General features: G+C 47.7%; 1 protein-coding gene across 1 annotated transcript in view; it reads right to left on the bottom strand.

Moving 5' to 3' along the window:
- FCHSD1 (FCH and double SH3 domains 1) overlaps window positions 1-13832 on the bottom strand; it is a 231530-nt gene that overhangs the window by 129895 nt on the left and 87803 nt on the right. The window contains exon 4 of the mRNA XM_075344397.1: window positions 4758-4831. Within this exon, the coding sequence (XP_075200512.1) occupies window positions 4758-4831 (74 nt within the window). The remainder of the gene's footprint in view (window positions 1-4757; window positions 4832-13832) is intronic.

The following is a 13832-nucleotide window of genomic DNA, read 5'->3' as shown; positions in this document are numbered from 1 at the left end:
CAACCAGCGGGGGGCGGGCACCACATGGGGTAGAAGTAGGCGCAACCATCACACTTACAGCAGAACCTTCCTGGGCACAGCTTGGGATAACATCTAGCACTGACAACAGGAGTTAGTGTTTCTCTCTCTTCGTAGCCCTGTGGCTTGGAGCAGGAGGCTCAGTCCGGTTTCCCGTCAGCAACCGAGGGACACTTCACTAAAAGACTTTCATGAGCACCCGCGGTGACTGCTGACAATCCGGGATTAAAGAATGTACGTCTGGAACACCTATGGTGTGAACAAGGTGCAAGACTCAAAAATATGCAACTAAACAATAGGATAAAGAGTTGCACACCAGTCACAATGTATAGGGGAATAATGAAAAGCAGAACTGCTATGGGAATGCTAGACTGAAAAATACAATGGACTATCTGAAAAAATTGAAAAACATGAAAATGATATGTGCATAACTGCTATGATATATATATGATATGCGATGATATATAGCTTGGTCCTTTGCTTCCCATACACAGCAAGTTTTTAACTGCAGGTGAGGTTACACATAGGTTAGGGACCCCAAAAATAGAGATTACCTTGGCGTTTGGTTTGGGGCTCCTTTGCATTGATCAATACAATGGCTAAACATCTCTCATTCCTATTATTCATAGCAGTTATGCACATATCATTTTCATGTTTTCAATTTTTTCAGATAGTCCATTGTATTTTTCAGTCTAGTATTCCTATAGCAGTTCTGCTTTTCATTATTCCCCTATACATTGTGACTGGTGTGCAACTCTGTATCCTATTGTTTAGTTGTATATTTTTGAGTCTTGCATCTTGTTCACACCATGGTGTTCCAGACATCCATTCTTTAATCAGTATGCATTTTCTGTCTGAGAACCCTGCCCCACCCATAGCCATGTGTCTTTTTTCACATATATAGCTTGGTCCTTTGCTTCCCATACAGAGCAGGTTTTTAACTGCAAGTGAGGTCACACATAGGTTAGGGACCCCAAAAATAGAGATTACCTTGGCGTTTGGTTTTGGGCTCCTTTGCTTTGATCAATACAATGGCTGACTATCCGGGATTGGCTGGAGCCCATTGTGGAAGAGATCGGTACTCTGGGGCAGAGCTTGAACTATATGTGAGTAAAAGACCTGGATCCAAAGCCCATCTCTGCTTCTCCTTTAGAAGCACAGTCGCCCAGCGCTGTGGCGCCAACGTGGACTACCACCACCCCCGTCCTCCATCATTCTCCCCGGGGTAATCCCGCTCCACCTGTGGGGAGCGACACCATGCCGGCTGCGACTTTTACCATCAGCCCCGGAGAGCAGCACCCGCCCCCATCCCTGGCCGCGTACCACAGGTGGCGTCACGATCATCTAATAGACTTTCCTAACAGTCACTACCACCCCCATCCTGCCTCCTGTACACCACTTTCCTCCCCTCCTGTACGCCTCGGGGCAAGGGAACCGGGCCAGACCACCCTGTGACAACACAGAGGATCTGCACCCCTGGCCCGGCAACGAGTAGGTTAAAACACCTGCTCTGTGGGGCGCTACACTCATCTCCTATCTCAGTAATAGGAAAGTCTTCACTGAATACAGATTTTACCTCAGAATTGAAAATTTTGATAATGACTGATCAATTTTGGCCGACAAAGAAGTAGGTTTGTCTGATGAGATATATTACAAAGCTGCTTATTTTCATGTGCACTATTGATTTAGGAAATAAAATTTTAAACGACGGTTATGCTTTAAGTGTTATTGCCAAAAAATTGAAGGACTGACCTCCCTTTCGGCACCGGTAGCTCAGATATAAGGCGCCCAGTCGCCTGGCAAGAGCTGGGACACGGCCTCAGGCCTAATAACTTCTGGTAAGCTTTTTATTCATAACGCACGCTGAGATAAAACCTCACTTTGCATGATGGGCTGTCTGATAATGATGGAAGTGCGTCCAAGGCCACAGTTTGTACCTAATTTGGCTCTTTATTTATAGGGGAGGCCCGCAGAGCAATCACACACAGCACCCATCTAATAATATGGCGATCAGGGGGAGTACTGTTCTTTTAAAGAAGATTACATCAGAAAACTGGCGGAATTACAGTGATAATCTTCCCATTGTAAACTATGATAGGCACAGAAGCTGGAAACAATCAGAATTAATGCAGCCACAAAATGTTAATTGAAATGAGTGACTTGGTAACTCCGTCCTCTTTCACGTTCTCATTCCATGACATTTCGCTGGTATCCTGACTGATTGTCACCCACTGTGTTTGCCAGAATACTCTGTCGGTCAAAGTACAAAGCATCCATTTACCACAGGATTTTATTATGGCCGTCTGCCAAAATCTTATACGGAATTTATTTAAAAAAAAAACAAAAAAAAAAACACACAAAAGAACAATATTATAATAGCGTAAAGTGCAGAAAATTTGGATGATACATTTACCCCCTTTGTCTGGTGTATATTAATTCCCCTTTAGAAAATTATTAGAACAAACTTAAAAGAGTTGTCCACCCCTTCTCAATAGTTATATTCCCCTTGTAAAATAAAAACAGCCTAGACTTCCCTACGGTGCTGGCGCAGTTCCAGCCCAGTTGGCATCAATACTCCTGGGGCTCATGTGACGTTTTTTATGCCATGTGAGCCCTGGAGCCAATCAGTACTGCTTCACTCTCACTTTCTTTGGACGAAACTGTAATGTTAAAGAAGTGAGAGCTTCTGCTGATCTCCGATTATCCCCGAATTAGCAGAAATGAAAATGGATCTCAAGATCACTAAGCACAATACACAGGGTCAACCAGAGTGGTGTAAAGCAGTGAAATAATGGAAATGTGTTTTTTGGAGTTGGTTACCTATTGGGGTTTTTTTTTTGCTTTTTTATGTCTCAGCGAAAGCCCCTTATTTATAGAGACGAGTAAAGTCAATACCTCAGCATACAAAGACATTTTTGATAATTGGACGTTTTCCACCTCACGAAGTCCCCATACACATTAGACGGATGTTGGCTGAACCATCCACTAGATAGGTCATATGTATGAAGTAAATGGTGTATGACACCCTACACCCCCACCGATCAGCTGAAATATGCTCTGGCAATTACTACATATAAAGTGAAGGACAGGAGTATTTCAGGGGATCGGGGTTGTCAGGTGTTAAAATTCCACTCATCTCATAATGATGACCCATCATGATTATAAGGTAACAAATGTTAAAAGGGTTGTCCACGACTTCTAACATTGAAGGCCTTTCCTTAAGATCAAAAGTTTCCCATAAAATAATCCAGAAATGGATATAGGAGACAGACCACCCCAAGAGCTTGTAGCTAAAAGGTTTGTCTGGGGCTTAAAGAGGTTGTCCACGACTTGAACATTGATGCTCCATCCTTAGGATAGGTCATCAGTGTCTGACCGGTGGCAGTGCGACACCCAGCCACCCGCTGATCAGCTGATCTCAGTGTTGGCAGTGTCCAGAACTGCCCAGTTAAGGAGCTGCACGCCAGGGCTCCATCAACTGTATAGTGACCGCGGCCGAGTTCTGAAGATCAAATCAATAGGGGGCAAATGAGCAGTGCCCAGCTGTGGTCAATATTCCCTTAATGGTGCGGTGTAGCTCCGTAACAGGGCAGTTTCATCTGCCACCGGCACAGCGAGTAACTGACCATCGAGGGTGCCACACACCACTGATCAGACATTGATGTTATATCCGTAAGATGGTTCATTAATGTTAAAGTCATGAACAACTTCTTTAAAGGGAACCTGTCAGGTCCAATATGCACCCAGAACCACAAGCAGTTCTGGGTGCATTTTGCTAATCCCTGCCTAACCGTCTCTGTATACACTAGCATAGATAAAGAGATCTATAGAAAAAGTATTTCTAAAGATCTTTTACCGTATGTTAATGAGCGACGGCACTAGTCTCCTGGGCGTTAGTTCCCCGGCCAGTTGCCCCCATTAGAACGTTAGTATGCCCCTGTGGGTGTGATATCATGCTAATGAATGCACAGCATCAGAGGATTATCTCACTCACCTCTCCGCTGCCAGCGTGTCCGATGGGGGATTTCGGCTCAGTGCGCATGACCCCGGAGTTTCGGTCATGTGCACTATGAAGCCGGGTGTATGCGTCCTGGCTTCAAACTGAAGTAGTGTGCATGACTTAAACTCCAGGGTCATGCGCACTGAGCTGAAATCCAGCGTCTGACGCGATGGCAGCGGAGAGGTGAGTGACATCATCCTGTGACACTGCATATTCATTAGCATGATAGCACACCCACAGGGGAGTACTAACATGCTAATGGGGGTGACTGGCCAGGGGAACTAACGCCCAGGGGGCTAATGCTCTCGCTTATTAGCATACGGTAAAAGATCTTTAGCAATACTGTTTCTAGAGATCTCTTTATCTATGCTAGTGTATACAGGGATGGTTAGGCAGGGATTAGCAATATGCACCCAGAACTGCTCGTGGTTCTGGGTGCATATTGGACCTGACAGGTTCCCTTTAACCTTTTAACTACAGTTTCTCAGGGTGGTCTAATTGGCTCCTTGGTCCATGTCTGGGTTATTTCATGGATAACCCCTGATCCGGTTATAAAAATAACGGCATTTCTATTAAGGAAGACGATAGGGAACTTGAAAGGTCATAAATCCACCTGCAGATGAGCTTTTCTTTACTGTCTGACAAGACGCGACTATCATAGGCAATATATCACATCAGTAGTTAAGGAACATTATTTGGGTTCCTGCGGTTTTACACATTAGTCATTGGAACCACCTACCTGCATTCACTGGTTTCATTCTTTCCACGATGCCAGTCTCTCTTCAGGTATTGACTTGCCAGCCTCTGTAAAGCCTGAAGGTCACAAAAACAGCAAGTTGATAAATGTCTTCTGTCTGGCCGTGGTGTTTACAGGAACACATTGCTTTTTTAGCATTGCCCGGCTACATTTAGCACTTGCACATAGTGCGCACACATTCCAGTCCGATCTGTGCCAATAGACACAACGGGTAAGAAATGCTCTAACAAATATTGGTTCTAGCCAAAAAGGGATGTGTACATTCACTGCCAGTAACATAGTTCACACAGGAACGCCGCTGACCCATGACCACAAAAATTATGAGGACACAATTCAGCAAGATGAAAATCAGCTCTGCCCGCCAAACACATGATAACGGACGGGAGCTGCAAACCTTATCTACATCTAGAGAACGCAGCAGCTCACAACCATCTTCTACATCTTTATTGCTTCTGCTAAAAGTAAATCGGAATGAAACCAGTGAGTTACGTTAATAAGTCCCAAGAGGCCCCAATGACTTACAAAATGAACAAACATAATTTATGGACATCTTTGGCTTCATTTCTTTGACTGTGTTGATTGGATAGGTTGTTACTGACATCTGGTGAGAAATTTGTCAATAACACCTGACATGTTCAATACTTTCACACGCTATATAAATTCCTGCATGTTTTAGTTTTTACACAGGAAGCAGCCAAGACCATCAATGTTGGCCTTGCAAACTAGGGTGTCTGTCCTAATGGGGTGCACTTATATAGTGCGGCGCAGCCTACTTGATCGGATAGTATAAGCATCGACAATAGGCTGTAAGCCAGACACAGTGAACTACATGTGACCAGCGCCCTATGCAAGTCTTGAGAGGATTCCCGGAGAGTGGCGCAACCCAGAAGGAAAACCAGGGTAACAATGCATTGGAAGGCCATGGCGCTAGGGAGAGAGGAGCAGGGTCAACTCCTAACACTCACCTGAGGCTGATCCCTGCACTCCCTAACGTCCCTAGACGGGTCCTTCCACCCCATGCGCTGATCACATGCCTAGGCCCTTAACTCCCCCCGGAGAGATGCTAGTCTCCTCCCTACAATAAGACAACACAAGGAAGATAAGACAAACAGGTGGGGAAAGACACAACAAATAACGCTCCACAGGTTCTCCAGTAAGAACTTCTCTTTTCAAGGAGCTGACTCTTTTAAAGTAGACAGCTTAGGTATGAGCTATAGCCGGCATAGAGAAGAGTGAGGAGTGGCTACAGCTGAGGTTACAACTCTATGTAAGATCACTGCAGTATAGAAATGAACCCTAACCCCTTCAATACCAGATGAATTAAATACGCTCCAGCTCGGGCACTAAAGTGGATCTGCAATCAATAATCTGTGACCTTCTGATCCCAAATCCCCCGAGATCACATCAGGCCGTGACACACTCATGACAATACTAGGCAATCACCCGTTCTATGAATTGGTGCTTTGTTTTTATTAGTATTTTTCACCTGTGTTATCTTTGCCTATATCAAGGGGGCCTATTCGTGCATTAGTCTCTGTGCCAGTGCTGGTAAACATGGTTGCCTCTTTTCTAGCATGGTACAGATAAACCACTGCCACCAGTCACTGACAGCAGCTTAATTCTATCTCAACTTTAAGAAAACATGCATGCTTATCAAAATGAGTGTGCATGTCTATGGACAATTTGGAAAATACGTAATTACTTACCGGTAATGTGTTTTTTCCGAACCCATGACGGCACCACGAGAGAGGATCCGCCCATCCAGGACAGGAAAGATTCAGGTTAAAAAGGGGCGGTCCTCTCGCCGCTTCAGTTTGATTACAGAGCATGAGAGGACCTCCAAAAAAAACCAAACAACAGGTTAGTAGAAGGCCACCACCAGAAAAAATTGTGGAAGAAGGAAGAAAGGAAGGTGAACCAACCAACAATCCCCAGTGCAGGGTGGGAATATAAGGGTGCCGTCATGGGTTCGGAAAAAACACATTACCGGTAAGTAATTACGTATTTTTACCTCACCCTATGACGGCACCATGAGAGAATTACAGCGAAAGAAAAATTAGGGAGGGACCACAGCCTGTAGAACACGCCTCCCAAAGGTGAGGTCGGAGAAGGAAAGATCCAACCTATAATGCCTATAAAAAGGTCGAGGGTGATGACCATGTGGCAGCTTTACAAATTTGAGTAATGGAAACATCCGCCCGTTCAAGATGATGCTACAGCCCGCGTGGAATGTGCCTTCAGACCCACCGGAACAGCAGCACCCCTAGCAGTGTAAGCTAACTCAATGGCGTCCCTAATCCACCTGGCCAGCGTGAATTTGGAACACTTAACCCCCTTCTGAGGCCCCTGGAAAGAGACAAACAGAGACTTGTCCCTCCTCCAGGAACTGGTGACCCAAAGAAACTGGATGAGACAACGACGTACATCCATAGAATGCCAACGCCTTTCCTCCGCACGTGTCGGGTTAGGGCAAAATGATGGCAATACAATCTCCTGGGACGTATGAAACCGAGAAACAACCTTGGGGATGTACGCAGGGTCAGGGCGCAAAACTACCCTATCGTCCAGTATTTGAGTGTAAGGCAGGTCAATAGATAGGGCCTGAATGTCACTAATCCTACGGGCCGAGGTCAGGGCTACCAGGAGGACCATCTTAAGGGAAAGACATTTAACAGATATGGAGTCAAGGGGCTCGAACGGAGGATCCGTTAGGGCCCCCAAAACCAGGTTAAGGTCCCAAGGGGGGAGGGAGACTACCCGTCTAGGACGCTGGCGCGAACAAGCCCTGATAAACCGAGCCACCCAAGGGTTCCCTGCGACATCAGAATTGTAGAGTGCCGCTAACGCGGAGATCTGGACATTGAGTGTGCTAACCGCCAACCCCTTGTCCAACCCGCACTGTAGAACTAAAGGATGGGACCGATGGGAACCTCCCCAGTTACACTAGCCCCAAAGGAAGATAAGAACTTTTTCCAAGTCCTACAGTAGATCTTGGTCGTCACAGGCTTTCTACAACCTAACAGCGTGGAAACTAAATTGAGGGAAAACCCCTTACTGATCAGTAACGCCCTCTCAAATTCCATGCCGTCAGGTGCAACTTGACAGTCGGAGGATGGCACACAGGTCCCTGGAACAGGAGATTCGGAAGTTCCGGGAAGACCCACGGGTCGGTCAGAGACATCCGAACCAGCCAAAAAAACCATGGTCGCTTTGGCCAGAAGGGAGCAATCAGAAGGACTCTGGCCTCGTCGTCCCTGATTTTTTTCAGGACTGCGGGGAGAAGGACCAGTGGGGGAAAAGCATAGGCTAGGGGAAAGTCCCACGGGATTGACAGGGCGTCCACAGCATACGGAGGTTCCTTGGGATTGAGAGAGCAGAACTGAGGAACCTTCCTGTTCTGCTTGGTGGAAAAAAGGTCGATGGCCGGAACCCCCCCACCTGGCCGTGACGAGGTTGAAGACAGACGGGTTGAGCTCCCACTCCCCCTTGCGCAGGCGAGTGTGACTCAGAAAATCCGCCGCTAGGTTGTCTTTCCCCCTGATGTGAACAGCAGTGAGGGACAGAAGGTGAGTTTCTGCCAGTAGCAGAATCCTGTCGGCTATCAACATAAGAGACCTGGATCTCGTGCCCCCCTGATTGTTCAGATAAGCCACCGTCACCTGATTGTCTGACAACACCCGGGTATGGTGACCAGTCAGTGAAAGGAGAAGTCCAGTCAGGGCCCGTTCCACAGCCAGCAGCTCTCTGATATTGGAGGAGGAAGCCGCCTCCCTGGGCGACCAGAGACCCTGAATCGGACGGTCCAGCAGGTGAGCCCCCCATCCGAACACACTGGCATCCGTGGTCACAATTCGGGACACCGGGACAGACCATGGGACTCCCCGTGTGAGGTGCGCAGGAATCAGCCACCAGTGAAGGGAGGCGATGGAGCTGGAGCTCAGAGTAATCCGAGTGTTCAACCTGTCCCCCAGAAACGAGTGATGTCCCAAAATGTCCCACTGGAGGGCTCTGGTATGGCCTTGAGCCCACAACACTGCAGGGAGAGTAGAGGTCAGGGAGCCCAGAAGAGACATAGCCCGTCGCAGGGACATGTGCGGAACCGCCACCGCCTGCTGCACCAGAGAGCGAATCTTCTCCACTTTGGAAGGCGGTAGACGACATTCTTGGAGGAGAGAGTCCAAAGTAAGCCTCAAAAAGACTTGCACCGTGGCCGGAAGCAACCGGGACTTCTCCCTGTTTAAAATCCAGCCGAGACTTTCCAGCTTTGAGCAGACAGTCTGAAGCACGGCAGTACAATGGCTCGCTGAATCCCCTACCACGAGAAAGTCATCGAGATACGGTATAATGAGAATTCTGTCTTCCCGCAGGTGGGCAGTGATTTCCAGGACAAGCTTCGTGAAGATACGGGGCACAATTGCCAGGCCGAATGGTAAGGCTCTGAACTGCAGATGACGTACAGACCACTCAAGCATCACCGCCACCCTGAGATATTTCTGGAAGGGAGGAGCGATGGGAACATGATAATATGCGTCCTTCAGATCCAGGACAGCCATATGACAATTCGGGTAGACACACTTGATTGTGGACTTCATTGATTCCATCTTGAAGGACAAGATCTGCAGGTGGCTGTTCAGGCCTTTGAGGTTGATGATGACCCGAAAGGAGCCGTCCGGTTTCCCGACCAAAAAGAGAGGGGAGAAAAACCCCTCTCCCCTTTCCGCCAATGGGACGTCCGTCAGGACCGCCCGGCGCAATAGGGACGTCACTTCCCCCTCCAAGGCATGTTGTTCGCTCGGGGACGTCCTCGGGGATGTCAGGAGAAAGCGCCTGGGAGGAACACTGCGGAATGGAAATGTCAGACATGTGCGGACGATATTGAGAATCCACGGGCTCGAAGAAATACGTTCCCAGGCCGGAAGAAAGTAGGTCAATCTCCCCCCCACCTGGGGAAGGGAGTCATTGGGAAGACTTCTTGGATTGGGAAGGGCCCTTGAATAAGAGTCCCTTATCATCCTTCTTACGGTCCGACCAGGTACTTCTATTCCTGGGGTTGAACTTGCTGGTGAACTGTTTCTTACGAAAGGACCGCTTGAAGGAGGGGGAAGGACGGGGCTGGAAAGTTCTTTTTTCTGTCCCCAGCCTTCTCAAGGACATCATCCAGAACAGATCCAAAAAAGAAACTCGCCCTGACAGGGAATGGAACACAGCCTAGACTTAACCTGCAGATCCCCCGGGGAAGATTTCAACCATAAGGCCCGACGAACCGCATTAGAAAGGGCCGCGGTCTTAGCAGCCAGCCGAGTGGAATCTGCCGATGCATCTGAGAGAAAAGCCGCTGCTCCCTGCAGTCTGGGTAGAGAAGACAGAATCTCATCCCGAGGAACTTTAGCCCTCAGCTTCTCCTCTAAGTCGGACAACCACAGCGCCAGAGACCATGCCGTACATGTAGCTGCAATGGCCGGCCTGAGAGCACCTGCTGAGGACTCCCAAGCGGTTTTAAGGAAGACATCCGCCTTCCGATCCATAGGGTCCTTCAAGGATCCCATGTCCTCAAAGGGAATGGAAAACTTCTTTGATGCTTTAGCCACTGCCACATCCAATTTGGGTGCCCTATCCCAGTGGGAACAGGTTGCGTCCTCAAAGGGATATTTGCGCTTGAAGCCGCCTGGAAGAGAACCTCGCTTATCCTGTTTCTTCCATTCCCTGGAGATCAATGCCTGTATCTTGTCTACGACCGGGAAGGTGCTGCGCTTTCTATGCTCCAGACCCTTAAACATCACATCTTGGACTGAAGGCTGCAATTTCTCCTCAGTAATGCCCATAGTGTCCCTGACAGATTTAATCAATTTGCACGTGCCTTCTACTGGGAAACACTGGTGGACGTCAGCCTCACTGTCAGACGAAGAAGACTCAGAGCCAGAAGACCCACACTCTCCCTCAGATCGACTGGATGGCGAAGCCGGGGAGGCCTGTCTATGCCGTTTACGAGAAGGCTCTTTCAGGGACTGCAGAGAACTCTGGACTTCGGACCGGATGATGGCACGGAGATCATTAGCAAACCCAGGAGTCTCATCTGAAATGGTCTGATGGATACAGTCTTTGCAGAGCCGTTTGGACCAGGACGGAGCCAGATCCCGGTTACAGAGCGCGCATTCCCTGTTATTGGATTTGGCAGTACACTTCCATGGTTTTTTAACCGGTTCTGGGGAAGGAGCTTTCATCAAAGTCTTCCCTCTGGAGGCGCCTTTGCCGTCAGCCGCATCTCGGGTCTGTTTAGTGGCCCGGGTGCCACGTTTGCTGGATAAACTGGCATCTGAGCCAGAGTCGCTTCTGCGACGCTCCGGTGGTTTCACCGCTTTCTTGCCAGCAGGAGGGGAGGAGGACTCACGCACCGAGTGCCGATCCTCCTCACGGTGCCCATCTTTGTCCATATTCTAACCCTGCAGGCAGAGCAACAAAACACCTCCGTTCTGCAGGAGGACTGGAGCACTTTCCCCCAGCGCCGAGCGCTGTTTTTCAAACGGAGCGCTGTTTTCCCGTGCCTCCGGACCCACTTCCTGGGTCAGACGTCATCTCCGACGTCAGTGCCTGTCAGGTACGGCCGCCGCGCATGCGCAACGCCCGCACACAAAACCCGCCTCCAAGATGGCGGCGGCGTGCAGCACACGCGGCCGCAAGCAGCCCCGCCGCCCAGGGAGGACCGGCTGGCTGCTGTACTCACCTGCCGCCTGATGCAGCGCTCCCGCTCATGGACGCAACCCCCGGGGGTCTGCCATGGCGCTTCCAGGCACCCGAACGGAGCGAGGCAGGACCCGTGCCGCCACCAGAGCCGCCCGTCGGGTCCGGGTAAGATTGAATAGAAGATCCACGGCCCTCCAGGGCCGCATCCTGAAGTATCCGTCCAGGACAGGAAACCAAACTGAAGCGGCGAGAGGACCGCCCCTTTTTAACCTGAAGGTTTCCTGTCCTGGATGGGCGGATCCTCTCTCGTGGTGCCGTCATAGGGTGAGGGAAAAAGGTACTTATTGGCTGATGCCATCACAGTGCATCTCTGAATAATGATAAAGGCTGCAAGCCATGAACAATGCCAGATTAGCATTTAGAGTAGACTATTTCATTAAGTAAACTAAAATTGTCTCTTCAGGGAGGAAGGAGATGAACTCTAGTGCCATCATTTGAAAGTAGCAACCCTAAAAGTCAAAAGAGGCCCTTTAACAAGCTTTTTCATATGACCTAGGATTTATGCCAGATCAGAACCCCAATTTGCAGACACGGTGTTTCGGGATGATTGTCCCTCGTCAGTGCAAAGTATGAGGCCTGATCTGGCTTTATGAGAAGCTAAAGTGGGGTCTAATCTCGAAGGTCTTAAAAATATTCATTAAAGGGAACCCATCAACCTGCACGCAGGATGAATGAGAGCATCACTGCACGATTGCATCAGGTATCATTTCTCTGAAACGCTCTTATCTTACAGAGGAAATCTCCTTTAACTGGTTAATATCAGCCTATTTACCCCTTGTTCCTGACCAACATGTGGTTACAGAGCTGAAGAATTTTTCTCATCTTTTCCATAGCATATGGGGACTGATTATTCATACATTTATTTAAGCTTTTATTGGCAATATTAGTGGGACAAAAAAGGGAAATGTTTGCGTTATCACACATTTTTTTTTAATGACCACAAGGAACCACTGAAATACATTTTATATTTGTTCCCCTTTCCTTAGCCAATTAGTTTTATATACTGGAATCTTTTTTTTTTTTTTTCTTTTTTTTTTTAGGGGAGGGTGGGCTGTGGTCGGGCTAGTAACAGTGACTAGGTTCGGCATCGGATATGGTAGGTTATCTACTGTTTCATATGTATGTAGTAATTTTTCATTACTTTCACACACTAAAATCATAAAAGACATTTGTGGGGTATATATATCTATATCTATCTGTTAGAGGAGTAAGAGCAGTTAGCGCTTATTACTGTATAAACAACACTTGTTCAGTGCTGTGTATACAAACATTAGAAAGGCAGAGAGGGTAACAAACCATCTCTGCCTTATCTATGGGGAGTCCACCGGTGACAAAGCTGGTTCCCTGCTCCCGCATTTACGTGTAACTGCTCTACTATGCAGTCATGTTTCATATTACCACTACACAGTAGTACGTACATGGACTACTCTGAAATTTGTCTTTGGGCGGTCAGCAAGTAATTAAAGAGCCTGCTGTGGACTATAGCCCTCATGTGGACAAGACTAGTCCAGCACTGCCCCCAACAGTCTTCTCAAGAGCCTTTATAGGTGACTGATAGGTGTCTCCTATAGCGAGAGACCTGTCAATCATCTAGTACGGCGCTGAGAGGGGCCGGCCGTGGGGGCATTGGACTAGTCTGGTCTCTGGCTATAGTCTCCAGTAGAATCTTGAATACCATGATTTAGGTGACAGAACCTTTAAGACCTTCATTTTATATAGATAGCAAAAGATCTTTGGAGTGAACTGTATTAAAAGATGAACAGCTATCAATAAATCTGGTGGATTTTCAATTGTCCTAAAAATTTTAGAAAAAAATCTCCATCAAATACGAGCATACGTCGACTCAGAAATGTGGGTTTTTATTCAATGCCAGTCAGATCCCAAAGGGATTTAAGTCACTTCAGAATTAATGGGAAGTGATCACTAGAGGACAGGAGGGAAGTATAAAACCAATATTACACCAAAATAGGCAGATAATAATGGTGATTTTTGTCCGTAGAAAAATGAGTTACTTAAAGAAGCCCTCCCACTACCTTTTTTTATTTAATTAAATATGTGCATGTGCATGTACTATAGTGTGAGTGTATTAATCTAGTCACCTACTGACAAACTACCCAGTGACCAGCACCACTCTTCTACTCTACTCAGTGACATCATCCCCCTCTGGTGATTGCCCGGATCACACTGCGCTCTACGTGACCTGGAACTGTCTGTTACAATATAAGTCTATGGAACGTCAGAATGAGACGCCATAGGCATTCCACACAGAAAAAATCAACAGCAACATGAATAATATCATACAGCAGGGCTCAGATG

Source organism: Anomaloglossus baeobatrachus, chromosome 4 (assembly GCF_048569485.1).
Source record: "Anomaloglossus baeobatrachus isolate aAnoBae1 chromosome 4, aAnoBae1.hap1, whole genome shotgun sequence".
In the NCBI taxonomy this organism is placed as follows: Eukaryota; Metazoa; Chordata; class Amphibia; order Anura; family Aromobatidae; genus Anomaloglossus; species Anomaloglossus baeobatrachus.
The sequence above is the reverse complement of the archived record's forward strand: the minus strand, read 5'-3'. Positions and strand labels throughout refer to the sequence as shown.